Genomic DNA, 27,262 nt, shown 5'->3' on the forward strand with positions numbered 1-27,262 from the left:
ATATTTGAATGCTTGGTCATCAGGCGGTGGCACTACTTGAGAGTAATTAGTAGGTGTGGCCTGATTGGAGTAGATGTGGCCTGTTGAAGGAAAGTGTGTCACTGGGGGTGGGATTTGAGGTCTCAGAAATCCAAGCCAGTCCCAATGTCTCTCTCTTCCTGATGCCTGTGGATCCAGATGTAGAACTCTCAGCTCCTTCTTCAGGACCAGCTTGTCCGCATGCCACCATGCTTCCTGCATTGATGATACTGGACTAAGCCTCTGAAACTGTAAGTCAGCCCCAATTAAATGCCTTCTGTTCTTAGAATTGCTGTGGTCATGTTGTTTCTTCTCAGCAATATTATACAACAGGGTATGTAGATATTGATAAAGATGTAAGTATGACTCTGCATGGCCATGTCTGCACTTCAGCTGCATGCAGTGTTTTCTCCATTTATATTAAATATGTATTTGAGTTATGAATACATTTATCCTGGACTACTGATGCTTAACAGTCTGGTGCCAGCCTGACCAATCCTGGGGCTTCCACTGAACACTGGAGAGACTGAACTATACTCTGGAAAAGCATGACTCACTTAGTCCTTTTCCCCACTCAAGCTGACATTGTCTTCTGTAGATGTCCCCAGTTGTCACTGTGGGTAGCTCTCGGACCAGGCTTGAAGAAGACCAGACAGAACAATGCATCCTTGTCCCAGCTAGCCAGAGGCACAGGGATGTGCCATCTCCCTCTAAGGTCTATGTCTCAGTTGATTCTTTTTACCACAAGGATGGTCTTTGGCAGCTAGCCCAAAGTGCCTACAAGTTGGGGTTAGAGTCATTCTCTGATTCTGTGGCTTTTTCGGGTGTCTCCCTGGCCTTCTAGTGAGAAATTCATGGCTAGGTTGTCTTGGGCTCCCTCTGGGTGATATATATGGGTGAATCCCAACACATCATCTGTCTTTCCAGGCAAAGCTGGGACTCCAGGGTGCACTGTTTTCTCAGTGGTACCCCCAGGTAAAACCTTAGCCTTTACCAGCTCCTTGCTTTCTAAAACTGGGGTGGCCACATGACATTCACACAGTCGCCCAGCCTCTCTCAGTACAATGTATCAGTTAGTGTCCAAATGACCAGCTTCATATAGGATCCAAGGCATTTCAGTGGAGTCTGACTGCTCCCTCCCCCACCCCTCTCTCTCTCTCTCTCTCTCTCTCTTTCTCTCTCTCTCTCTGACTGCTCCCTCCCCCACCTCTCTCTCTCTTTCTCTCTCTCTCTGACTGCTCCCTCCCCCACCTCTCTCTCTTTCTCTCTCTCTCTCTCTCTGACTGCTCCCTCCCCACCTCTCTCTCTCTCTCTCTCTCTCTCTCTCTCTCTCTGACTGCTCCCTACCCCACCCCTCTCTCTCTCTCTGACTGCTCCCTCCCCCACCTCTCTCTCTCTCTCTCTCTCTCTCTCTCTCTCTCTCTGACTGCTCCCTACCCCACCCCTCTCTCTCTCTGACTGCTCCCTCCCCCACCTCTCTCTCTTTCTTTCTCTCTTTCTCTCTCTCTCTCTCTGACTGCTCCCTCCCCCACCTCTCTCTCTCTCTCTGACTGCTCCCCCCACCTCTCTCTCTCTCTCTCTCTCTCTCTGACTGCTCCCTCCCCCCACCTCTCTCTCTCTCTCCATGTATCTGTGTGTATGTGTATGTCTCTGCCCTGCAGGGCAGAAGATGCTTTGTCTGAGGACATGTGGGGTGAATGGCCTGTTACCCGGTGCAGCAGTGGAGAGGGGTGGATTCAGCAGCCTAGAGGCTTAGGTGTCATTATGAGACCAGACATCCTGAGCACGCCTGAGGCCGGGGTCTCAGAAATTACTCATGGTCTCGATTCTGCTTCCACAGTGATCATTAGACCAAGACATACCCATAGTCCTGAGGTGACCCCCAGTGTCTCAGGTAGGTTTTGAAGGCTGACTCTGAATGCCTGAGCCAAGGTGTCGTTCTTTGCTCATTCCTCCCCACCCCCTGTGCCTTCTCTATACAGAAGCTTTTTGTTTCCCATCCCAGGCAGAGGGGTGTGGAATGCGAGCGGGTGAATGTGGGACGGTGGGCGGCAGTGAGTTTGGCTACCTGTCTTTGCTGGCTTTACCTGCCCTCAAGAGGGTTTCTCTGGTTAGTCTCATCTGTGCAGCCTATGTCTCCGCCCAGCACAGGGGAACTGCTGAGGGCACCTGTGGTCATGTGCCACCAAATGACTCAGAACCCAATTTCTATTGACCTTGCTGGAGGAAATGTTGACTTGGTTAAGTTTGAGCCTCTCCACTTCTAATCCTGTTGGCTAGCGTGGAGGGTACATTCTGCTGCTTCTGGGCACCTGCTCTTGAGCCTCACTTTCCCCTCGCTCTGAGTGTTCAGAGTTGAATTGTTTCTCTCCACCATAGTCTTACCTGGCCACCATCTTTCCTCCCAGGCTGTGGTAAGTGACACTGACCATCTGATGCAGGTTACTGGGCTTGCATAATTGAATCACCCAAACCTTAATGGTATTATGTCCTTTTCTAGAAGCCCTCTCCCTCATCTGTCTCCCATCCTGGGCCACCTACCTGCAATTACCTCTGTCCTAGGTCCTCTCCCAAGACACCTCCATGGTGATGAAGATGATGACAGTTCAGAGACTGGAGGCTCAGCTCCCCAGAGCCTTGACTGCACCCACTCTTTCTCACAATACACTATCCAATAGCACTTAGGGGCTTTCCCGAGTGCACCAGTGGGGAACACTCACCATCCCCGCCGAGTGCACCAGTGGGGAACACTCACCATCCCGGGGTACCAGAAAGGTGAATTCTGACAGTGACACTCATCCTACTACGTCCCTTGTCCTGCTGGCATCCTCTCTGAACACCTTCCCACAACAACCCACTAGACTGCCTCTCTTTCTGGGAGTCTTGGTACACAGGGCTATGTTCCTGGGACAGGGCCAGGAGTCCTCTCTAAATGGAGACACAGGCATGAGGACTCCTCCTGCTTTCCCTGGTGAGTCAGCTCAAGTCTCCCCTCCCCCTCAGGTGGATCTGGTCTGAGGACAGGCCAAGGACATCTACCATCAGGGAAGGGCTTGCCTTCCAGGTGTCCTGCTGCTGTGTCCTTGCTGTGGTCTGGATAGGTATGCTTAAAAGCCTGTGTGTCAAAGGCTTGTTTCCCCAGGTGGTGCTATTGGGGGGTGGCTAGCACCTTTAGGAGGGGGTCCTTGTGGGATGAGACGCCCTTAAGTCATTGGACAGGCTTTTAAGAGGGACTGTGGGGTTCTGGTCTTCTTTGTGTGATCTGTACTGTTTGCTTTTCCACGTGTTCCCCAGCATGTCTGTTGATGCTGTCTGGTTACATCCCCTCTCCCCCGACACACAAGGATCCAAAGCCATGGTCTCTCGGTCCCCAATCAGATCCTCCAAACTCCATGTCAAATCAAGCCTTTGCTCTCTCAATCAGCTGTCTTACAAGTCACTGTCTTGTTGGAGCAGCCATGGGGACTTATTCACAGACCTGACTGCAGTGACCCTGCTCCCCACCCCAAACCAAAGGGGCCGTGACTGGTTATGACTGGAGTTTGAATTGTGGGAACAAGAATGTGGCATCACAGCTGTGTTGATATTTATGCAGAATCAAATCATATAGGCCAGGTTTAGAAGGAACTTAATGTCATTGCCTTAAGCACCCATATCAGTAGCAGGTGAGTAGTGAACCAGGGGCCCATGGTTCCAGATGATCCTCTGGGATGCCACAGGATGGAGGTGTCCAGTGCCCCTCTGGGCCTTTGAGTGGAAAGAGTGTGGTGGGCAGCCACAGGAGGCCCGGACAGTAATCCCAGAGTTGTGGGAATTGGCTGTCTGGGTGCCAACTCTGTTTAAACCCCCTATCTGGGACGACAGAAGCCAAGCCAAAGAGGCATGAGATGAAGAACGGCTCTCACTGTAGCCTCACTGACCCAATGGGAAATATCATTTACTAGTGGTGGCCCCAGGGATTTACTTCTCTCTGTTGCCTGGATCTCAGGACCTTCCTGTTCTATCCATCCACTTGGCTCACTGTAGCACACAGGTGATCACTCATTCACTTGGTTTCTCTGTCTTCTACCCCAGAAGCTTCACCGGGGCCAGCCTCTGCCTAAGCTATGTGTTCAGTGTTGCTCCCGTCTCTGTCTCTTCTCTCTCTAGCCTCTGTCTCTACCTTCCTGGGCACACCCTGTGCTGTGGATGCACAGCTGGGCTCCATTGTGCTCACAGGATTCCAAATACACAGCTTTATCGGCTTCAGTCTTTGGTCCCAGTTGTAATAATAACAAGTGACATTTTGTTGGATTGCAAATCACACAATGAAGGTTATTTCCCACGCCACTGACCTCAAATGCAAATTCTAACAACGCCACGGAGGAGTAAGTGTAATTGGGGGCGGGGAGCTTCCCTGAGGGCTGTGGTCCTTGCTGAGAGCTCTGAGGATCTCAGAGCCTACCCAGAAACACTGAGACAGGGAGGTAGGACTTGGAAGATTGCCTATAGTGCAGCCAATGTTAGGAAAACCTTTCCCAGGCACTACCTGGGACTACCTGTCCTGCAGAAGGATTCATCCATAGGTCCCCATCCAAGGCTGCTCCCAGACTCCGCATCCCTGACATCGTATCCTCTGAGGTGACTTTCCTTTGAAGACAGGGTCCAGAGTCTTCCTTGTTTCCCCATGTTTCAGTCTCGTCTGCTTGTTTTAGGCAGCTGGAAGGTGGATATCATCTCATCTTCTTTCTAGTAGCTTAGGAGACCTCTCAGGTGCCCAAAGCCCCCGCAGAGGTGACTCATTCCTAGATCTGAGAGGTGTCCTCTATCTGCCTAGGCAGATGTGAGATTGTCTGGCTGTTGAGTACACCCCTGGGAGACACAGCAGCCCTGCTGGTCTCCAGGCATGCAGAGCCTCCGTAGCTAGAATCACCTCAGAGGTGATTAAAGTTGCCTTAACATCTCCAAGTGCCGAGCTTTTAACCTTTTGAAATACTTAGCAGTGCAGGGAGGCTAGGGTGAGGGGTGAGGGGTGTCTCATGCTACCTTTGTGAAGAGCGCACGGGCAGATACACACATGCGCACTTGATACAGATGGACATGCGGCATGACTCTGACAAACACCCACTCACAGCTCACACACTCCACACACAGGTGTGCATCCACACACTAACGTGCCCACTCACAGCACAGCCACCTACACGCTGGCCACGTGCATTCGTATGAAAGAGGGAAGGGTCATGACAGAGGAAGCCGGCGAGGCTGCCATAGACAAGTTTTCCAGTCTAAGTGAGGTTGCTGAGGAGTCGAGGGCTCTGAGAGGCAACAACGCTACAAATCACTACACTCCCCCAGCAGGACATAACTGGAGTCTGCTGCAGTGTTGGTCCAAGTGGACTCATGACTCTAAGTCAATGCTGAAGCAGAGTAAGGTTCAACATTTAATGCTGAATTTCTTTGCTTGAATGAAGAGGTGTCTCTGTTCTCCCAGAGGCACCATGGAAGAAAAAAATGTGAGGGGCAAGCCCAGGGGAGCAGCCTGGACGGCATCCCAGCCTCCCCTGCGCTGTTCATCCCTGTTAAGACTGAGAAACACACACGAAGGTTATTGACCAGCCTGACCAAGGACAAACAATGTAAAACGCTGTATTTTCCTCTGGATGGTCTGAATCTACAGTACACACACAGCATGGTGGGTTCTGCACGCTTCAGCTATACACGCAGGTGAAGAAGCCCGGGAGTGAAAGGAGCTGAAACAGCCTGGTGGTCCCCGGCTCCCCACCTGAAGGATGGGTGCAGAATGTTTGCACAGAGGAGCTTGTAAATGTCCTATCTGCAGGCCAGTCTCCTTACTCAGATACTGAGTGTCTGCCTCTAGGTGGCACTGCCCACCACAGGCTGCAGAATGTGCTGCTTCCAATGCTCTAGGAACTTACTGGGGCCCTGTTCTCTGAGGAGGTGGTCAGCAAGGCTATGCTCTGTGATGCAAATCACAGAGACTCATTTACATCTGTAAAGGAACCCAGGGCTCAGGGCTATGAAGCGCACTAATTATTTGTGGGTGCATATGAACACCAGTATGTCTATATGTGGGCACTGATTATGTATGCATGTGTGTGGTGGTGTGCCGGCATGTGCACGTGCATGTATGTGGTGAGCAGGTGTGTGGATGCACATGTCTGTGGTGTACATTGTGTAACTGTAAATGTGTATAAGCGTGCGTGTTTACACACGTGTAGTGTACATATATGTGTGTGCGTATGTGCTGTGTGTGTATGCATGTGTGTATGTGTGCGTGTGTGTATGTGTATCATATGGATCACAAATTGGGACGAGAAAGATAGAAAGGAAAGGTGTACAGTCTCATAGGTTGGTATCTCTGGACATATGAGCTCTCACCTCTGTAAAGGCCTCCCCTAGGACGAGACATCTGATTTTACAAAAGGGTCATTGTTGATGTCTATTCTTTGAGGTGGGGCTTTGTACCCAAATGTTTGTGAAAATGACAAAAACGGAAAGGCAGCTTTCGTCTGTGATGACTGTCACAGCCTGGTCGACCCCTCCTTGTGGGACAGAGAACTTGATTACTACTTGCTGTCATTAGAACAGAATCCAGTCTGATGGTTGCTGACTTTCAAAGCTAGGTCTCCATTAAAAAGTGGGCATCTTTCAAAAGCATAGGCTCAGAGAGACCGAGGCCAGCTCTCTGAAGGCCACAGCCATTGGCTGTTTCCTCCCCCTATAGCTCCACAGCAGGCCCATTCTTAGCACCCAGAATGCCCTCAAGCTATCAGTCCAGGGCCACGTCCCATAGGGGTGCAGGTGTGGGCAGGCAGAAGTGCTAGGTGGTTCCGGTGACGACGATGCAGATGTGAGGTAACACTAGGATGGCAGGGGACAGGAAACGACTGCCCAGTGTGAGTGTGCTCTGGAGAACCACTGTTGTGGTCCCTAGAGTAAAACCTAACACACATGTACCAAAGGCGGGAACATCAGGTGGAGTCTCTGCGGAGCTCTCCCAGCTTCCCTCCCGGCAGGAAGGGAAGGTGCTGTGAACAGAGAGCAGGTGATAAGCTGAAGGAGAGCCACCTGGGAACCAGCGGAGGTGGCTGTGGCCCAGTGTTCTCCAGATGGGTTCTGTCACAATAAAAGAGATCACGGCTGAGGGGTGTGAACCACTTCTGAACCGCTTGGTCATTTGATGACCCTCCCAGCCCACTAACCTCACCTAGCAGAGTGCCACTCTCTGCTTTGAAGCTCCTCCAGGGACACACGGTGGCACTGGTGAGGGACTTGTGTTCCCAACCTGGTTACACTGTAGTTTCATTTTTCCAGGGTCCTGTGCGGATGTTCCCTGTCCCATCAGTACCAAATGGCAGGCCTTCTCGGACATCACCCTGGAGCAGGCCATTCTGGCTGGGGCCCCCAAAAGGCAGGGACTGTGTCCTTCGTAGCATCTCCAAGTGGGCAGGGCCTGGGGAGAGCCGTGGGGGACAGCCATAGAGCCCAGAACTCGTATCTCCACCCTCAGGCTGACTGACCATGGGGAAAGGATCGGCCTGGGCACAGCAGGCCAGTGTATGCATCCCCACTGGGCCCTCAAGAGAGCTGGGAGGGCTGTCTGTGCGTGAACTGTGGGGGCTGCCATCCAGGCTGGAGGGGATGTGGTAGGCATACTCCCTCTCAGCTGCGGCTGCCTGGTGCCTGCTGAAGTAGTGGGGCTTAGTTCTGCCCTTGAGGCACCTGTGCAGGTGAGGGTCGTGCAGGTGGGGGTCGTGCGGGAAGGTGTCCTCCCCAGCCATGTGCATGTGGGCCTCCTCCTCCATCAGCTGTTCACAGTGCATCTTGGCACAGCAAGGGGTGGCAGGTGACAGACAGCTGACATGGCCCTGGGCAGCCTGCAGGTTTGTCATCTTGCAGTGGCCTGCTGGTGGATGGCCAAAGCCTCTGAGTTTTCCAGGGCATGGTGAGTCCTGCAGGCAGGCTGTATGCCCCAGGGCATCCCCGTTGGCATCGAGTGCAGGGTGGGCATTGGGCTTGGTGGTGGAGGTATCTCCCCGAGACGGGCAACATGACCACCAGCACTGCCACACATCCTCCCGCTTGGCGCAGTGATGGATAAGGACAAAGAGTCCCAGGGTCACACAGAAGGCGCCGTACAGACAGCTGAAGATCATGTCCAGGAAGTGGCCCTGAGACACGGCCAGGGCCCCAAAGGTCCACGTAGCTGTGAACAGGAACAGTGTGAAGGCGGCAGCACGCAGCTGGGCTTTGAAGGAATGCTCGTTCTGCAGCTGTGAGGCAGCCAGGGCATCGCAGGCGGGTGGCGTGCCGGGACGCACCCCATGGCGACGGCCGCTCTCTGGCACTGCCAGCCGCTGCTGCTCCTCTGTGCGCTCTCTGAGCTCATACCTGCGCTCTGGGTGACGCCGTAGTTGCACATAGGTGCAGAGGAAGTACACACAGGTGACCAGGGCGATGAAGGCAGCCGGTCCATAGAACGCACCTAAGCTGGGCTCCCAGGCCATCCAGCAGCTGCAGGGAGAAGCAGGTAAGTGTGGGAATGTAGCTCAAGTGCTTGTCCCCCCCCCCCCCACGTGCCAGCCCCCCTTCAGGACTAAATGGGAGTATTTTACTTGTGGTAAGGAAACAGATGACACTGAAGACTGATCAGTCCTGAGGTTTGGGTTGATGGGGACAGAACTGCAGTCTAGAAGAGTGTTCGGAGCCAGCTGGTTGGTTAACTCTATGTGCTAGTCCTCAGGAGGTGGGTGGGGATGGGACGGGGCAGGCCTGGGGTGGATGGGGCAAGGAGGTCTGCTGAGGGTCAGGAAACTGTCCTGGGTAAGGAGCGAGTGGGCAGAGGCAGGTTCTGATGGGCAGCACATGGGGCAAGCGTGGTTTGAGTGAGGGTCGGACATCCTGGGGTCCTGAGGTCCTGAGGTCCTGAGGTCCTGAGGTCCTGAGAAGGATGAAGGTGCCACTAGGGCTTTGGGTACCTGTGGGGTTGGGAGTGGGTTTGTCTTTTCTCCAGGGGTGTGTCATGCTTAGCTGACCTTCAGTGATCTGGTCCTGGGCTATAAAAACGGCAGGCCTTTGGTGTCTAAGGAAATAGAGTCAGTGGGAAACTGAGTGTGTTGGGAGAAGTGTACTGGGAGAAGGGGGCTCTGCTTACACAGAGTCTGGGGAGACATGATCCTGAGGGATCTTCTGGGGCCCCAGGCTTTCTGTTCCTCTCAAGGGCTTGCCTTTTTACAGGTGCCTTGAAGGAGAGTCACTAACAAAGGTTGATTATGACAGGTGTCTGTGGGGCACCTTCCCTGCCCTCCCTGGGCCTGGATGCTAAGTCGACAAATTCCTCAAGTTTCTGGGAGGACCCCAGGAGGAGCTGGGCAGCGCCCCCAACTTTTCAAGGGCTCACAAGGCGGAAGTACTCACTATGCCACGTCCTCATCCTCGGTCCCATAATTTCTGATGTTTGTGGCAGCTGTGACCCCACAGATGATGAAAGGGACCCCTCCGCTGATGAGGTAGAACCTGCCAGAGATCAGAAGGCTGACTTTCCAGGAATGCCCCAAAGCCTCCTAGAGAAATGAGGCCATTCTCCTCCCCCTTCCCTGATGCAAAAGGGAGGTGGCTGGATTCCAGGGCCTTGCCACCCTTTGGTATAGACAAACACATGTCCTGCAGGGGAGCCTGCTCTCCTCCCACTTGGTTCTGGCTGGCAGGGGCTCACCGGGAATCTTCAGACTCAGTGGGACCTTATGGAGCCTGGGCTGGGAGCAGGATAGATGTGAAGAGGATATACAGTATATCCGCAGGGGAAGGAGGGTGTTGAGTGTGGCATCGCTATCCCAAAGTGGTATCCTGAGTCGTGTCCCAGCTAGATTCCCTTTGGATCTGTCTTTAGCCAGAGCCCTGCTCAGACCCCTCCCCTCCCTGTCAGCAGTGCCCAGCAATCAGTGGGCCAATGTATTGTTAGACATAGTTTTAGGGTGAGGAGTCTAGCTCACCTAGCCCTCTGTGGCAGTTGGGGGAGAGTTGCTCACCTTTGAGCTATCCCCGGAGAGACAGCTGATCATGGATTGACCTCCCCTCCATGGGCCTCAGATGATAGCATCACTGAGGGTGATTCAGTCCTCAGCCCCCTGGATACCTCCTATCTGAGTACAACCCCACTGAGCATGTGTGTCCTAGGCTTGGCCTGTGTACACACCGAATCTGACATACCAGGCATGACTGAGCACTTCCCACTGTGCTGAGCCATGGTGAGGCCACCTCAGGGGACAGCTCAGAGAGGATTCCCATGAGAAAGTGGCGGCTATGACAGATACCCTGAGCAGACAGTGTGGCACAAATTTGAGGACAGCCTGGGTGGCCTAGCAGGTAGGTCCCAAGTAGGCTAGTGCTACATGGAGATACTGTGTCTGAAAACAGACAAAATAGAACAGGTGTAGTGGAAATGCTCTCTCGGAAAGGAATAAAAACAGTTTGTGCTTGGGTGAACTACACTTGAAGGAGGGTCACATGATGGTCCTCAGGGTAGCGGGATGCTGCACTGAAGGAAGCTGGTCATCAGGAAGGAAGAATACAAGGAAGGCTGAGATGGGAGTAGCTAGAATAGATTTGCTTTCTCGCTAACTTCTTCAAAATACAGATGAGTGTTAAAACAGAGAAGTCTGACACGTCGAGAGTTCATGAATAACACTGGGGAGTAATGCATAAGAGATGAGATGGAGGAGGTTCTTGAGTTACCGGATATCTCTCGATGTTTTATGTGATGTGGTACACAACTTTATTTACTTGGATTGTGAATAGACTGGGCATTTTGATCTCTGAGGAGGCTGCAAGATGCTAAGAAAGAAAAGCTAATGAATATATTAATTTGAAATAAAAATATTATAACAACACAAGAGCAGGAATAAAAGGAGGAATGGAAGAACAGAAGCCACATCAAAACAACATCCCAAAAGAGGCAGAAAAAGAGAATAAAATGGAGACAATCTAACCAAGAGAAAAACCAGTTATGTTTTAACAGTCTAAATATTCCACTTCAAGGCAGAGATTGTCAGAATAGAGAAAAAAGGAAGACCCAGCTGGGGATAGTATAGAGTAAAGGAGATGGGGTGGGGCTGGAAGTGGACCTATAGGAGGAGTCTCAGCCTCTGTAAGTCATGGCTTCTTAATCTGTGGGATGGGATGCATTTGGGGTTGAATGAACCTTTCTCAGGGGTTGCATATCAGATATTTACGTTATGATTCATAACAGTAGCAGAATTACAGCTTTGAGCAAAAATAATTTTATGCTATGTGGGGAACTGTGGTAAAGGGTCATGGCGTTAGGAAGGTTGAGAACTACTGCTGTAAGCCAAGGAAGCCAGGCCAGCAGTGGGAGGGAAAACAGGCTCAGGCAAGACAGGAATAACACAGGCTACAGTAGGACGTGACATTTGCATTTGCCAGGGAGGCAGCACAGCTGAGGCAATTGAGGGTTCAAGACACCAGAAGGAATGTTGTCAGGATGAGGGGAGAAGTAGAAGTTCCCAAATTATAGGTGGTATTCAAGTCCCCTCTCTCAGTACGAGATAGAATAAGTAGCCAAAAATCAATGAGGAAACAGAGGCCATGAGCACAGCATTTGAGAAAGTTGACCCCAAGGCTCCTTGTAACACATCTCACCCTACAGTGCCACCAGTGTCACCCAGGTCCAGTGATGGTAGCTTGTTCACCATGACATCAGTGACATTTGCACATTGTTCTCCAGAACGTGTGACTTGTTCACGCAGAGGCGAGCAGCACTCACATCTTTGTTCAGTGCATGTGGCCCCTGAATGGCAATCCAAGCACTCACACATCTCCTCCCAGTGTCAACCATGGCATCTCCACATTCTCCTCTGCTGTGTGTGACCTGTCAACCATGGAATCCCTGCATCCTCCTCCAGAGCCTGCGGCATGTTCACCATGAAAACTGGCACCTGCAGCAAGCATCCATTTTTCCACTGTGCATGTACTGATGATCACCATGACAACAGTGGCATCCTGTTCCATTGTATGTGGTCTGTTCATCATGTTAATAACGGCATTCATATACCCTCCTTCACTGTGTATGTGGCCTGTTCACCATGGCAACTGTGGTATCTACACATCCCTCTTCCCTGTGTGTTGCTTCTTCACCATGACAACATTGGTACCCTATATGCACTCCTTCATTGCATGTGGCAACAATGACATTCTTCAGTGTATGTGGGCCCTTCAATAGGTACATGCCATGAAAGACTCAAACATTCAGAAGATTTGAGATCATGCGGAGCATATTCTAGGACCACATAAAAATGAGAAGAGACATTTATAACAATATTATAACCAAGACACCACAGACACTGTGGACTTAACAATACACTTATAAATCATTCATGGAGCAGGGAAGAAATCAGAAAGGATTGGAAAGTACCTTAAACAATACCAAAGAAAATGCAACATACCGAAAATTTTCTGCCAGCAGATACAGCAGGGCTGTATCTAATTTCCAGTCTTCTATTAGGAAGAAGAGAAAGTTCTGAGACTTAGTGATCTAAACTAACAAGGTAGAAAAACAAAAGCTTAAGACAGGCCCAAGGTAGTCACGTGATGAAGATGATAAAGATCAGAGAAAAAGTTGGAAACTTGCTCCTCCACCGCAAAAATCAATGAAGCTACAAACAGACTGAGTAAAGAGAGACGGGCTGGCAGGACGGCACAGTTTGCCAAAGGACCTTGCCTTGCAAGCACAAGTTTGATCTCTAGAACCCAAATAAAGGTGGACGGAGAGAACCAATTCCCCTGACCTCCGCACACATACCACGGCTTGTATATCCCTCACACACACTGTGAACACACAATAATGATAAACTAATTACAAAGATTGTTTGAGAAGCTTAATTCTCAATCTTAAGGAACAGTTATTGTTATGCACCCTGCAGACACACTGCAAGAATCAAAGGGGTATATAGTGAATAACTGTATGCCAACAGATTCAGTAACTTTGAGGAAATGGATATATTCCTTGGGAAAAAACTAAAACAAAAAACATTAGAAAAGCTTGTTGGAGTTGATACTTAAAGGCAAATGGAAAATCAGTTCTCTCCAAAAGAGTGTCACTGGGTTTATCAACCACACTCCAGGTAGGGTCCCTTGCCCGAGAATATATTGTTGATCCACACAAAACTCTTTTTTTTGGTGAACTTTTTGTTTTGTTTTGGCATTTTTTCCAGTCATATTGTTTTTTTTTTCATTGTTTGTTTTGATTTTCATTTTGTGTCTTTTTTTCTGAGAGAGAGAGAGAGAGAGAGAACACAAAGTTTGGTGTGTAGGGAGGTAAGAAGAGAATCTGGGAGAAGTGGGGAGGGGGAAATTATTATCAAAATTTATTTCACAGAGAAAAGAAAAGAAAGTCTTGCTGGGCTTGATGGCACAGTCTCCTCTGGGAGGCAGAGAGGAAGATCTCTGAAAGTTCAAGGTTAGCCTGGACGACATAGCAAGACTTTGCCTCAAGAAGCCAAAATACAACTCTTTCAACCAACCAACCAAACAACCAACCAACTAACCAATTAATCAACCAACCAACCAACTAAAACAAAATAAAACAAACTTAATTGTGCTCTGTCTAATAATAAAAATCAAAATGGGTTTAGCATCTGTACACTCAATGAATTTGCTTGTAGAGTATTATACAGATTATTCAGATGGCAAAGTAGGGGGGATGGGCAGGAAAATTTCCCTCAGATTTGAGGCCAGTGGGACCCGATGTCAAAACCAGACACAGACATTGAAGAGGTCAGCTATTTGAACCTGTAGTGCTTGTAACTTCGCTCTAAATGAAGTCTTAGCACTTTAAGGAAGTAAGACTGATCTCAAAACTCTGGGCTGGGTTATTGTTCATACACAGTAGAAAAGTAGTTTGGACAACAGCAGGTGGACAACACGGTGCGTTCAGTCGCTGGATTCAGGGAAAGCATCCAGTGGAAATAGCATGTATTCATTCCTACACTGAGCCAATCAGCAGAAGAAGGCGGCTTTCCCATCTTTAAAAGTCACCTGGGAACAACTAGCACCAGATGAGGCTGAAGAGCGATGTCTCTGTTTGTAGATGATGAGATGGTCTGCATGAGAAATCCTGCAGGATCTATAGGACGAGCGTACGTTTACGACGGTGCAGGGTTCACACAGACACACTTTTTTTTTTTTGGTTTTTCGAGACAGGGTTTCTCTGTGGTTTTGGAGCCTGTCTTGGAACTAGCTCTTGTAGACCAAGCTGGTCTCAAACTCACAGAGATCCGCCTGCCTCTGCCTCCCGAGTGCTGGGATTAAAGGCGTACGCCACCACCGCCCTGCCACAGACACACATTTTTATATTTGAGTGAAAACAGATGCCGCTGAGAAATAAAATAGAGATGCCATTAAATGGCATAAATGCATCCCAGTCACAGCCCCCGAAGATTTTCTTCTTGTAAAAGTGAAAAGTTAAAAAAAAAAAAAACGGAAAAAATGCCTTTAATCCTAGTACTCAAGAGGCAGAAGGAGGTGGATCTCTGTGGGTTTGAGGCTAGCCTGGTCTACGGAGCAAGTTACAGGGCAGCCAGGGCTACACAGAGAAACCCTGTCTAGAAAAACCAAAAACCAAAGAAAAAAAAAGTTGAAAAATTGATTCTAGAATTATCTGGGCGTGTAAATGATTAGACTATTCAGATTCATCTGAAGGACCCAGAAGACTCCCTGGTCCCCCCAGATTCCTAACAAGCTGGATTTGTGTATCTGTCCCCATGGGAGGTGAATATAAAAACATTCTGAGCCAAGCATGTCTGATTCAAAAGGCTGCCCCCTGCAGTGAGTTTCTTTTGCTTGCCTTTTTCTTTGTGGTGCTCTGATGGTAGCATACATGCTAGCTATCACGTGTTCTACCACAGAGCTGCACTCCAACCTGGAGTGGTCTTATTCCTCCCAGGCATCCAACCAGGCAGAGTCAGTGTGTGATGGAGACATCTGCCCACAGAGATGCCTAGGGCCAGACATGAGATCGCTTTCGGGACTTGGCTGTGAAAGTTGTCAAACCCGAAGCAGAACGAGTACAAAGGAGCGAGTAGATAAATCATACTGACGGGTGATTAAGAAGGGCTCACCGTGTGCCTGAAGTGAACAGCCACCACAGGAGACCGCTAGAAGCACAGCTTGCCACCCTGCCTCCAGGAGGACACACTCTGGTGGGGATGTTTCCAGAGGCCCCTCAGACTCAGGCAGCAATCCCCTGTGGACTGATGGCTGAAGGTCATTTATTATACCCCATGGATACCATCCCCTTCCTTCTCATGGTTGCCTCCTCCTTGAATACACTCATGGTTTGCCACGGTGGTCATAGCCTCCTGTAAACTTACGTCTTCATAGGTTGGGCTCTGATGGCTACCTAGGTGGAGGGTCAAGTTCTTTGCCTGCATCTGCTTCAGGTCACTGAGCATGTGTGAGTGCTACTCACTTCACAGTAGGCGAGTTCTACACAGTGGGGAAGTCCTGCAAGCAGACACTGTTTTGTTTTGTTGTACAGGCGAGGTCTGTGCACAGTTGGAAGAGCACAGAAATAAGGCAGACAATGGATGGACAGGTGTGTGGGGGACGCGGAAGGGCTGGGCTCGTGGAAGGAGGGTGGGATGATAGAGGGAGGATGGTCTATAGAGAGCGGATGGATGCACAGGGGGAAGGCAACAGCCTCTGAAGGATGACTGGACAGTGCAGGGTAGCCCAGCTGGGGTGGGATAGGATGGGGCAGCTGACTTTCAGCTTTGTACACTCGTGCAGGCTCTCAGGAGCTGTTGGGAGGAGGTGGAAGAAGGCCGCAGTCCTAGCAGGAAATGCCTCTGCAGTGGAATTCCCTAAGAGCCTGTTTCGGAACCCACTTGCCTTAGTTAGCAATCAGCCGTCAATCTAACACAAACCTGGAGTCAACAGGAAGAGGAAACCTCAATTGAAGACTTGCTTTGATCAGATTGGCCTGCGGCCATGTCCTTGAGGCTGGGATTAAAGGTCTGCTGCACCTGGTCAGAGGCATTTTTTTTTTAATTGCTAATTGAGGAGGGCTCAGAGCACAGGGTGCAATGTTGTGTCTAGGCAGATGGGCCTGGGATGAGTAAGAAAGGTGGTTGTTACTCAGACTGAGCAAGTCAGTAAGCAGCTCTTCTTCAGTGGTCTCTGCTTCACTTCTCGCCCCCAGGTGATGCCTTAGTTTCTCTTGATGATAGCCTGTAACCTATAAGCTAAATAAACCCTTTCCTCCTCTGAACTGTTTTTGATGAGTGTCCCCCATCCCCTCCAGACAGGATTTCTTTGTATATCTCTGATTGCCCTGGAACTTGCTCTGTAGACCAGGCTAGCCTCAAACTCAGAGAACCCCCCTACCTCTGCCTCCCAAACGCTGGGATTAAAGGTGTGTGCCATCGCAAGCCAGCTTTGGTTAGTGTTTTATCACAGCAACCAAAAGCAAAGTAGAAGACCACTAGACGGCAGGCACTCCTCTCTCACAGCAGCTCTTTTGAAGCCATGTCCAGCGGGTACCTTGGAGGGAGCTACGTGGGACTAGGTGGGAATTTGATCAGACTAGGGCTAACTGATCTCCCGCTGAACCCTGGTATGAGGTGCAGCAGGTGGGCTGACTTGGCCCTGTCCCATCTCTGAACCTATCAAAATCTCTGAGGCTTTGCAGTTTAGGGAACCTACCAGAGTCCACATGGTCTCTGCAGTCAGAAGGTACATCTAGAAAAACTCAGCTCCTCTAGTCACTAGTCCAGGCTAGACCCGGTTCCTCTAGCCACTAGTCCAGGCTAGACTCGGTTCCTCTAGTCACTAGTCCAGGCTAGACCCGGTTCCTCTAGTCACTAGTCCAGGCTAGACCCGGTTCCTCTAGTCACTAGTCCAGGCTAGACTCGGTTCCTCTAGTCACTAGTCCAGGCTAGACTCGGTTCCTCTAGTCACTAGTCCAGGCTAGACTCAGTTCCACAGACTTATTCTAGGCTGGGAGTCCCATCTATCTCTGACTCTGGCCTTTGTTCCCCTCTTATGGGGTTCCCCCCCCTCCCCAGCCCCTGGGGTACCCCTCCAGACCTTGCTTAAGTCCTTTCTCTTGAAAGAGTTGCCACTAGACACAGGCAACACTAACCATGCTATCCCACTTGGGGGCCGCCTGGCTTCCTGGTCATTAACACTTAAAGCTTCAGGTGTTTTAGCTTTGTGTGGCTCCCAGGGAAACAGGAGACCATTGGGACACCTGGGCCTCTTTCTCTCCATAGCCCTTCTGCCCCTGGCCCGCACAGGGCAGGCTTAGCCCCATCGCCTAGAGACAGAATAGCCAATGTCTTTTCACAAAGGCCCTGCTCTTCTTGGGAAGAAGGTGTGTGTGTGTGTGTGTGTGTGTGTGTGACTTGATCAAAAAGTGTCGGAATTTTTCTTAGAAAACAGGGAACCCTAAACAGTAAGGTAGTGTTTTCAGCCTAATAACGAGGATCTCAGAGGCCCCTGAGCAGCATCCCTAAGAAGTCTATAGCCCCTCAAAGCTCAGCCCCTGACCCTTTCCAGATCTTCTACCAGCACTTGTCCTGGCTGTTCCCCAGCCACTTTGCCTCACCCATGCCAAGTCTCTGCCTCTAGAACCTTCCCATGCCCCACTGGAGAATCTGTGTGGCCACACCACTGTTCTGTCTGCAGAGATGGAGATGGCTTCACTGACCCCATCGCGAGACAGCGCCTCCACGCCGGGGCTGCTGGCGGGTGGGTGCTGGGTCTGTTATCACAGGACTCTCATGCGTCTTAGTCAAATTAGTCATCAGTGCAGACTTGCCACTGGGACCGTGCAGCGGGTGTGGCTACGAAGGCTTTTTCTGTGGCTAAATGTGGGTCTGCACCATGCTAGAACGTCAGGGCTAGGGAAGATGGCTTGCCAGGAAGCGGCCTAATTTGTATGATGCTGTCACAGAGTGAGTCCGGCCACTAGCCAAATGAGGGGTCAAAACAAGGCCAAAAGCTGGGACGTTGTTCTGGCTTTATGTGGGGGGAAATACACAAAAACTTCCAGATTATAATTTGTGGGAGCCCACGGTTTTGAATCCGCTCCATCTTGACTAAAGGTCAGAATTCAAACCTATTCTTGCTTCTCAAGGACAAATAACAGGACGCTTGGCCAAAGGTGTGGCTACTGGGTGTCTTACTACTGAAAGACCAGGACGTTTGACTTAGGGCGTGGTCACTAGGTGTTCTGAGAGGTGAGGAGGTAATTACACTCGTTTGTCTCTTGTTTTTTTTTTTTTTTTTTTTTTTGGTTTTTCGAGACAGGGTTTCTCTGTGGCTTTGGAGCCTGTCCTGGAACTAGCTCTGTCGACCTCTTGTATCATGGGAAGGAAGGCTTTTCCCCTCTCCTTCTGATTGGGGTGTATAAGACTATGAGTAATAAACCTATTAGTGGGCAACTTGATGCTGCCCTTGTTCGTAAGAGCAGTGGGAAAACTCCTGAGTGAACTGTGCGTGGAGATCCACTCAAAACAGGTTCTGTCCAGAGCTTGCTGCTGGGTACTGGAGGTCAGTCTGTGGCTGGCTGTCTGGAGCCAGCAGACCCGATGTTATGCACAGGGACTCTCTGCTCTTTCTATGGCTGGTGGAGTACAGAAAGCCCTGGTTCTACACATGGAAGCTGGGAGCCCATTTAGAATGGGAAGGCAGTCCCATTACCCATGTTGTCTATAGGTTCCAGCTGCAAGGTACCCCTTGATATTGTAGACTCCTGGCAGCAATATGCCACAAGAATGATACGTTTGCTCTATTTGAGACCAACCTACGGTTTCCTTTGCAGACACACACCCAGAGGAGCTGGAGAGAGATAGTGCCCCAGAGTCCCAGTTATTACTTGGAGATTGGAAACTCTGCTGTTGGTCCTCACCAGGGCCACTCAGTACTGTCCACTACTGCTTTTGCAGTGCCTGTAGAACTTATCCTGGGAAACTGGCTCTTCCTGTGTCCCCATGATCTGCTCAGAGGGCTGGCGCTATTCACAGTTGCTGGCTTGGAAGGTCGCTCCTGCCCTCCAGAGTTCCAACTCCAAGCCCTCACATATCACAGCCACAACTTCAGTCTTTACTTCCTTCCGGGCTTGCCTGCAGTTACCAGATTTGTCCAGCAGAGGGCGTCAGAGCCTGCTGCAAGTGCCTTTTGGCCCAGGCCATGGCTTTCCTTGCCTTTGCATCCATCACCTGGGTAGACGCTGGGCTACTGTGGAGAGCTCCCTCCCTGTCAGCTTCTGGGCCATGGACCTTTGCACCAGTGCCTGTCTTGTCCTCTTCCTGGGTACCCACCTGTCCTGACTGCTAGGAGAGCCTCATGGGTCACGTTCTCTTCACTGGGATCTGATTCCTGGCTTGCTATGAGGAGGCTCCAAGTGCATTCTCTTCTGGAACCTTCTCTTGTATTGTGCCCTGCTAGTACCACTTTTTGATATGTGGAGTTTGCCTCTTTAAGGAGGCGTCTGTCTATCTTGAGTGTTTCAGCCCTGGCCCCAGGACCCCTTCTGACTCTGGACTTCTTTGGAATCATCGGCCCACCAGACATAGGGCACGTGCAGCTTGAATTATCTAGCTGTGGGGTGTGTGTGTGTGTGTGTGTGTGTGTGTGTGTGTGTCAGACCGTCTCCTTTCCTAGTGACCACACCTTCCAGAATGGAAGGAGGAAGCTGAGTCTCAATGAAGCCCTAATCAGATCCCAGTATATCAAAAGAAGGAAAGAGCCTCAGAAGGCTGACCTCCAGATGTAACAGTTCAGGGTCATGGATAGGGAGGTGGGACCAGGAAGCCTGAGCGTGTGGGGGGCAGTGGGGCTGGACCAACCACAGCACCATACAGATCTGTCTTGCACAGTGAGACCCAATGGCGAGCCGTGTTGTGGACAGTTACGTAATGGACCATAAAGAACAGCGTGCAGGAGAAAACCACGGTGAAAACAAAATAGCGAAATGATCCCAGGGTTCCCAGCTCAGGTTCAGTGTATGCAAACTTGGGTGGCAAATCACAAACAATGAGGCATTCTAAAATCAGGTCTGTGGAACTCGGGGCTAGACAGGTATGACAGCTCCTCACGGCTGCAGACCGCACCGCCCTCGGCTGCACTCATCTCTGTAAGAGCTCCTTTGTATGCTTGGGAGAAAAAGAAGAAGGAGAAGAACCTAGGCAGTGGTGCGCTCGGTGGTATTTCTGTCAACTCGGCACAAGCTGGAGTCCTTCTGGAAGGAACCTCAGTTGAAAGTGTCCCCATTAGACTGGCCTGTGGGCAAGCCTGCGGTGCATTTTCCTGATTGCTGACTGATGGGGTAGGAGTAGCTCACTATGGGCAGTGCCAACCCTGGCTTGTGGTCCAGGGTGCTATAGAGAAAGCAGGCTGAGCAAATCATGAGGAAGAAGCCAGTAAGCAGCACTCCTCCAGGGCCTCTGCCCCAGTTCCTGCTTCCAGGTTCCATGTATTGGGTGTCTGCCCTGACTTCCCCAACGACAGGCTACGAGCTGTAAGCTGAAACCCTTTCCTCCCCAGGCTGCTTTTGGTCATGGTGTGTTATCACAGCCATAGAAACTCTAACAAGACAGCCTGCGTTCCTGCCCTTTCCAGTCGCCTTACTGCCAGTTGGAAATGGTGCACCTGTTGGAATAAATTTATTACTGGAATCCTGAGAAACTATGGAATAGGCTCAGACTTAGCCACACTCCCTGTTCATCATGAGCCTACCACTGACACGAATGGCATTTGTACAGCACACAGTGCACACTTGACATGCCCATGTCATACAAACACAGGTTCACATATATGTATATATAATATATATCTGTTTATGTATGCGCATACAGCTTTGACACATACATATTTATATACTAAAACTCTTGTGTACTCATTGATTGCATACTTGTAAGAGGCAGCATCCCAGGTCACAAATATGCTAGGACGACAGCTAACAGATGAGCTGGGGGAGTGTGAGCAAGAGGCAGGCCCATGCCTGGGATGTAGCCCAATGCTGTGACTGTGACGGCTATGGGGGGCTGAAGGCAGCCTGGGTCAGGGTGGCCCTTAGAAATGCCTGTGAGAGATTTTCCTTTCATTTTAGAAAAGTCCCTTTGTTTTTACCTTATGTGTGTATGGGTGTTTTACCTACGGGATGTCTGTGAGTCACATACATGCAGTGCGCCCTCAGAGGCCAGAAGAGGGCGCTAGACTCCTTGGGACTGGAATTATAGATGGTTGTTAGCCATCACTTAACCAATGAACCACCTCTCTGGTCCTGGTGAGGAATGTTCTTCATTGGATTCATTGAAGCTGAATGTGGGTGGAGCCCTTTCTCATGGCGCAGGCCTCGGACAGAGTGAAAAGGAAAGGGGGAGCCCGGCACAAGCACCCCTCGCTCTCTGCTTTCTAACTCTGGATGCGATGCGGCCAGCTTCTGCTGCCGTGCCTTTCCCACAGCAGAGGACTGCTCTGAAACAGGGAGTCATAACAACCCTTCTTCTCCAAGGGCAGTCAGGGCATTTTATCACAGCTATTGGGAAAGAAATGATGACATTTTGGCTCTGTCCTCTGGGACCTTCATGTCCCCAGGACACAGGATCCATGGAGAGATGGCTGGGAGGGATTTCTACTTGGCAAGAACTCAGAGAGGGAGCTTGAACTAAGGTGCTGATCCTCTCCCACCTACTTGCATAAGAAGGCTGACTCACGTTTTCACGCACCCCAAGGTGGGTCTGACACACCAGTGATGGTGGAGGGAGATGCTTTAGTCAAGGAGAGGACCGGTGGAAACAAAGACATGGAGATCAGGGGTGGAGTGAGACCAGATGTCACCTGCCAATGGCACTGTGACATCTTATCATAATGAGACCTACCAAAATGTTAAGATGCTATTCCCTAGGACTTCCTACAGGTTGGAATAGGGGACCATTTTTGCATGAGGAGAGCGTATATTGTTGGGTCAAGTCTGCTCAAGGATGTATTTCCCGTGGGTGGACTCAAGGATTGCTCCTAGATATGGGTACTTGCCATGATTTTACCTGTCTACCAGGGGGACCCTGAGCAGGCTCTCATGGAGATGGTGAGTGAGCTCTTGGAAGCACCAGATAGCTCTTTCTGGTCCTCCTGCCCATTTGAAGGCAATGAGAGTAGGTCAATACTGCGGCCCTTGGGCTATCTGCGTGAGGAGACACAGTATGGCCAGAGTCTGTGGGGATGAGAACGTGGGGCCCAAGAGCCTGTAAGCCCAGCTGTGGCTGTGCACAGCCTTCCAGGTTGCTCTAACCTCAGTTTCCTCGTTTGGAAATCTGGGCTAGGAAATTAACTCTAAGGCCTTTTTTTGGCCTGGCACACAAGGGCCTGTGAGGAGAGGCTGCAGAGGAATACTTTATTGGGTGGACACTGGAGGATGGATTTCTGGTCCCATATGAACATGGTGGGGAGTCTTGGTTCCACAAGGGGAGACTTCAAAGTAGATTGTGGGAAAGGCCTGCGCATGGAATCCCATTTGAGCTATGTGGTGGCACCTTAGATAGAACGTTTGGCTACACTGGGTCTCTCCAAACCAGTAGAGGCCCTGTATAGGTGGCACAGCATCTCCCAGCAGGTGGGTGGGCTATGCCCAATCCTGCTGTGCCCTTCAACCAGGCAACTCAGCTTTTTCTCAGGCTTCCCTCTCTCCCTCTCACTTCCCTTCTCCCTGCATAACCTTCTCTTTATGTCTGCTTCATTCTGCCCCTATGCTAGGCCAGTTTAAGGTCACCCTCCCCTCAATGGCAAAGCCAGATTATCCTTGTCAGAGGCCCCTCCAGTTCCCTAACAGGGTCCTAAGACTTTTCCCCAAGACTCTGTGCTCCTGGGCTTCCCTGATGTTTCTCTTTGTTACTGATGGTTTCTTAACCCACCGAGGCTTGAGATAGGACTAAGGAAGGAATGCAATCTGCACTCAATCTCCAGCTGTGTTTGTGCCAGAGACCGCCATCAAGGCTCTGGGCCTACTGCATGATGTCTGGATGCTTCTGATCAGGGTCCTCAATGCCTGGTACCTTCTAGAGGCTGTAGTCCCCACTGAGCACACGACACAGCTCCACTCCCCACTCTCCCCTTTCCACTCCAACAGAGCAGGAAGTGGCTAGTCTGGGCACAGCCTAGACTTAGCTGGGAGGGAAGAGATGTGACATCTACTCTCAGCCCGGTTTTTCCCCTTCCCTGGTTGCAGAGCCACTGGGCACACATAGAATTTTCTGAACATGATAAAGGAGTGAGACTCGTCTCTGGGTCATAGCAAAGATCTCTTCGCAGAGTCTGAGCAGCTAAAATGTCACCAGTACCTGTGACCAAGCCAGGAATTTCTTCATTCCAATCATCACTAAAAGAAAAGTCTCCGCAAGTTTTCAGACAGTTTCCCCCATTTCCTAATATCTAACAATCTGTGAAAATAAAACTGCATCCTCTTAAGTAACCAAAGACCAAGGAAGGAATACCGAGGAAAACCAGAAATGATTTGGAGATAAATGAACAACCATACACTACGCCTTGGGGACCTGGCAAAGCCACACACACACACAAAACGCTACAGCTATGACAGAGCCATTTTAATGAAAGATGAATCCCCCAATTTCACATGGTTAGGAACTAGGAAGAGGGGCAAAACAAACCTGTTCACAGAAGGAAGGACAGAGCAGAGATGACAGAACAGAAATCAAAGTGGAAACAGTGGGCACACTGAAGGGCGCCTCTTTAGACTGCTTGACACACTTGGCAAGCGTGTGCTTCACTGAAAGGAGGGAAAGGCCAATGCTGGCCTGGAGTCATAGCCAGAAGAGTTAGCCAGACAGGAGAAAAGGAACGGCTCAGACTAGCACGGGAGGAGCAACTTTGTTGTGAGGCACCAATGACACAATCACTACATGCCCACAACTCCTAGGACCTAACCAAAAAAAAAACCTTTGAAGCTGATAAGAGAACTCATCATCAGAGCTATAGGAACAAAATCTGCACACAAATCCAGTTGTATCTCCATAGGCAAGCACGGAGCGATTAGAAGTGAAAATTAAGAAAATCTTAATTTATAGTAACTTTTTTAAATTTTTGTTTTTTTGAGATAAGGTCTCACCCTGTCATCCCTGCTGGTTTGGAATGCACTACGTATCTCAAGCTGGTCTTGAACTTTTGATAATTCAGGCTTTAGCCCCCTGAGTTCTGGTAGTACAGGCATGAGCTACCACACCTAGTTATAGTAACATTTAAAAGGAAAAATGCACTTAAGAAAAGAGATGTGAACAAGGAGGCCCAAGGTTTCTGTGTTGTAAACTACAGGGGATTCTGGGGGAAGTTGAAGATTGCCATACATGGAAAGGTGGCTGTGTCTGTGGCATCGAAACCTCAGTCCCTCCTGTGACCATGACAGTGCTTCCTTCCATGGTCTGCAGGCCACACCATTCCTCACTGCAGGCTGAACTGAAAAGACCGACGGATTGCCCAAGGCCAGTGCTAGGAGCTTGTGTGAGCACCTGACCTGTCTCTTCGTGGGGTTTTGGTCTTCCATGGCTTGCCTCTGGGACACATGCTCCATGACTGAGTATCCACTTGCCTGGCCCCTGCCAGGACCCTGTTGGCAGCAGGGCTGGTTATGCCTTCTTTAAGGCACCCCACTGTTGAGGAAGAGACCTGGGTTGCTGCTTCTCCACATTCTCCACCTACCCAATGGCCATTCTCTGAGAGCTTGGCTAGCCACAGGTTTCTCAGTGTGCCCCATAATCTTGTATGTGTGTGTGTGTGCACACATACGCGCAAGTGCGCATGCGTGGTCACGTGCACATCTAGAGAGTGAGGGGAGATGAGACCAGGTGAATCACAATCTAAAGTCACAGAATCCCCACTGAGAGGCTAGTCTTTTTTGTTGTCATGGAAACTACCAACGTCGATGACAGTCGAAGAGCAAATTTTGGGTCCACCTTGGCAATGAGGCCCGCTCAGCTGGTCTCTTCTAGAACTCCGTGGATCCCTCCCTCTCCTTGAAACGGCACTAACACACACTTGGGGGCTCTAAGGAGTCAAAACCCTCGGTCCTCACTCTGTCACCCAATGACACAGTCTGGATCGTACCCAGCACTCATACAGACAGGACTCATTGCCTAAGTCCTATGCATCTTCTAGGCTGGAGTTTCCTTCAGAGTCTCCCTGAGGTGGGTGTGTCTCCACCAAGTTGATCAGGGAGTGTATTGAGAACACCGAGATTGCAGCACCACCTCAAGGACAGGAAGGTTGCTAGAAATGTGGAAAGTTCCAACAGTGTGTCCTGGGCTCTCCTGGAAGCCCATGCGGGCAGCTCTCTTGGTACCTCATCTTGGAAACCTGTGGGCTATGCTAGCATGGCCTTTGCTTGTGGGAGACAGAGCTCACTGGCTGTACCCATGGAATTTGACTGTTCTGCTGGTAGTGGCCCAGGGTCCAGTAAGAAGGGGTACGAGTGTTCTGTCCAGAAGTCAGTTAAGCAGGACATACACCTGGTGGGCACTTTGGGGGTTCTTTCCTGAAACTGTGCAGTTCTTGGGACTCTAGAACCAATTTCAGTGAATGTTGCTATGCACTTATGAGCTTGGGGACCAGGGCAGGATGCAAATACAGAGAGATGTCCATTGTGGTGTCCCTGGAAGAGACATCTGGGTGAGATATTGGATCAAGGAAGGCATGTTAGAGACCTCTGATCCAGAGATGGAGGATGCACCAGCCAGTGTTCTCTAGAGTAACAGAACCAATAGGATGCATCCTTTTATGTATATATTTAAAATTATTGCATTTGCTAAGAATATAAAAAGATTTGTTGTACTGACTCACATGATAGGGTCTAGGCAGTCCAACAGTGGCTGTCTGCCTGCTAGAGAGACAGAGGATCCCCTAGCTGCTTAGTTCAAGGGGCAGGAAGCTTTAGAATAAGAGGGACCAGCGAGGCCCCCATCTGAGGCTGAAAACCTGGAAACCCCCTGCAGAGTCACGGCTGTGATTACATTCAAAGGCTGAAGAAGATGGAGTCTGGTGTCCATGGGCCATGGCAGCCAAAATAAATGTACTCTCTGAGGAAGTGTGCCCTCCTTTTCTCATCGTGCTCCATTTGGGACCCCGTCTAATTGGGTACCACTGCCCACATTCACCATGGGCCTTTCCTTGTCATCTACTGCATGGTGTACCAGTCATCTCTGGAAATGTCCTCACAGACATACCCAGATGTAGTCTTCTGGTCCCAAACATGTCTCCATTCAGTAAAATTAACAATGAAGATCCAGGATCAGAAGGCCCATTGTGGGGTCTGAGATGAAAAACTCCCTCCTTCCTTCTTAGCCTCTGGTTTCTCTGAGAAGGGTCAGGTGCAATAGTTCCCTTACCAGCACCAGGCTGGGTCAGAAGCCAGCAGAGGGAAGCAGGCCTTGAGTGGAGAACGAGGCAGACACCCATCAAGTCCCTGAACCTGCACCTCCACATGATATGAACCCGCTGAGAGTGTGAACCTGTTGGAGGGCATGCACATGTGTGTATACATGTATCTACATGGCTACGTACCTGTGGATGTGTGTTGCTATATGTGTACAGAAAGTACATACCTACATATGTCTTAGCGTCACTGAGACCAAGAAGCAAACCAAACTCACAAATGCCCGATCACCATGTGTGGTCACTCCAGGAGTATGGAGGGCCTTCTACCAGTAACTGGGCAGTTCAGTGTCCCATGCATTTATAGGGACATAAGTCTTCAGACCAGCCAAGCTCCAGCCAGAGTATTGTCAGTGCCCTGACCTTCAATTTGCCCCAGACCTACCTTAGGTCTCTGTCCCTGTATTAGCCTCACCCCCATAGCTGAACCCATCTTACTTCATGGTGTAGGAGTCCCCTCTGTATGCTGTGAATGTGTTTTATTCATAAAGAAACTGCTTTGACCGGTGGCAGGGCAGAATAGAGCTAGGTGGAAAAACTAAACTGAATGCTGGGAGAAAGAAGGCAGAGCCAGAGAGATGCCATGTAGCAGCCCAAAGAGAAAGACGCCAGACAGAACTTTACCCAGTAAGCCACAGCCTTGTGGTGATACACAGAATAATAGAAATGGGTTAATTTAAGATATGAATTATCTAGAAATATGCATAAGCAATTGGCCAAAATGTGTTGTAATTAATATAGTGTCTGTGCGATTATTTTGGGTCTGGGCGGCCAGGCACAAACGAGA

At 50.1% G+C, this 27,262-nt stretch overlaps 1 protein-coding gene across 1 annotated transcript in view; it reads right to left on the minus strand.

The window, feature by feature from the left end:
- Nucleotides 1–5,435: 5,435 nt before the first annotated feature.
- Nucleotides 5,436–27,262, minus strand: part of Adgra1 (adhesion G protein-coupled receptor A1) — a 40,482-nt gene continuing 18,655 nt past the window's right edge. The window contains exons 7-8 of the mRNA XM_041667176.1: nt 9,436–9,534; nt 5,436–8,532 (exon numbers count right to left, since the gene is read on the minus strand). Coding sequence (XP_041523110.1) covers nt 7,308–8,532; nt 9,436–9,534 — 1,324 coding nt within the window. The 3' untranslated portion in view covers nt 5,436–7,307. The remainder of the gene's footprint in view (nt 8,533–9,435; nt 9,535–27,262) is intronic.

This window comes from Microtus oregoni, unplaced genomic scaffold (assembly GCF_018167655.1).
Source record: "Microtus oregoni isolate MIOR12 unplaced genomic scaffold, Mior012 000016F_ref0000370, whole genome shotgun sequence".
Lineage (NCBI taxonomy): Eukaryota > Metazoa > Chordata > Mammalia > Rodentia > Cricetidae > Microtus > Microtus oregoni.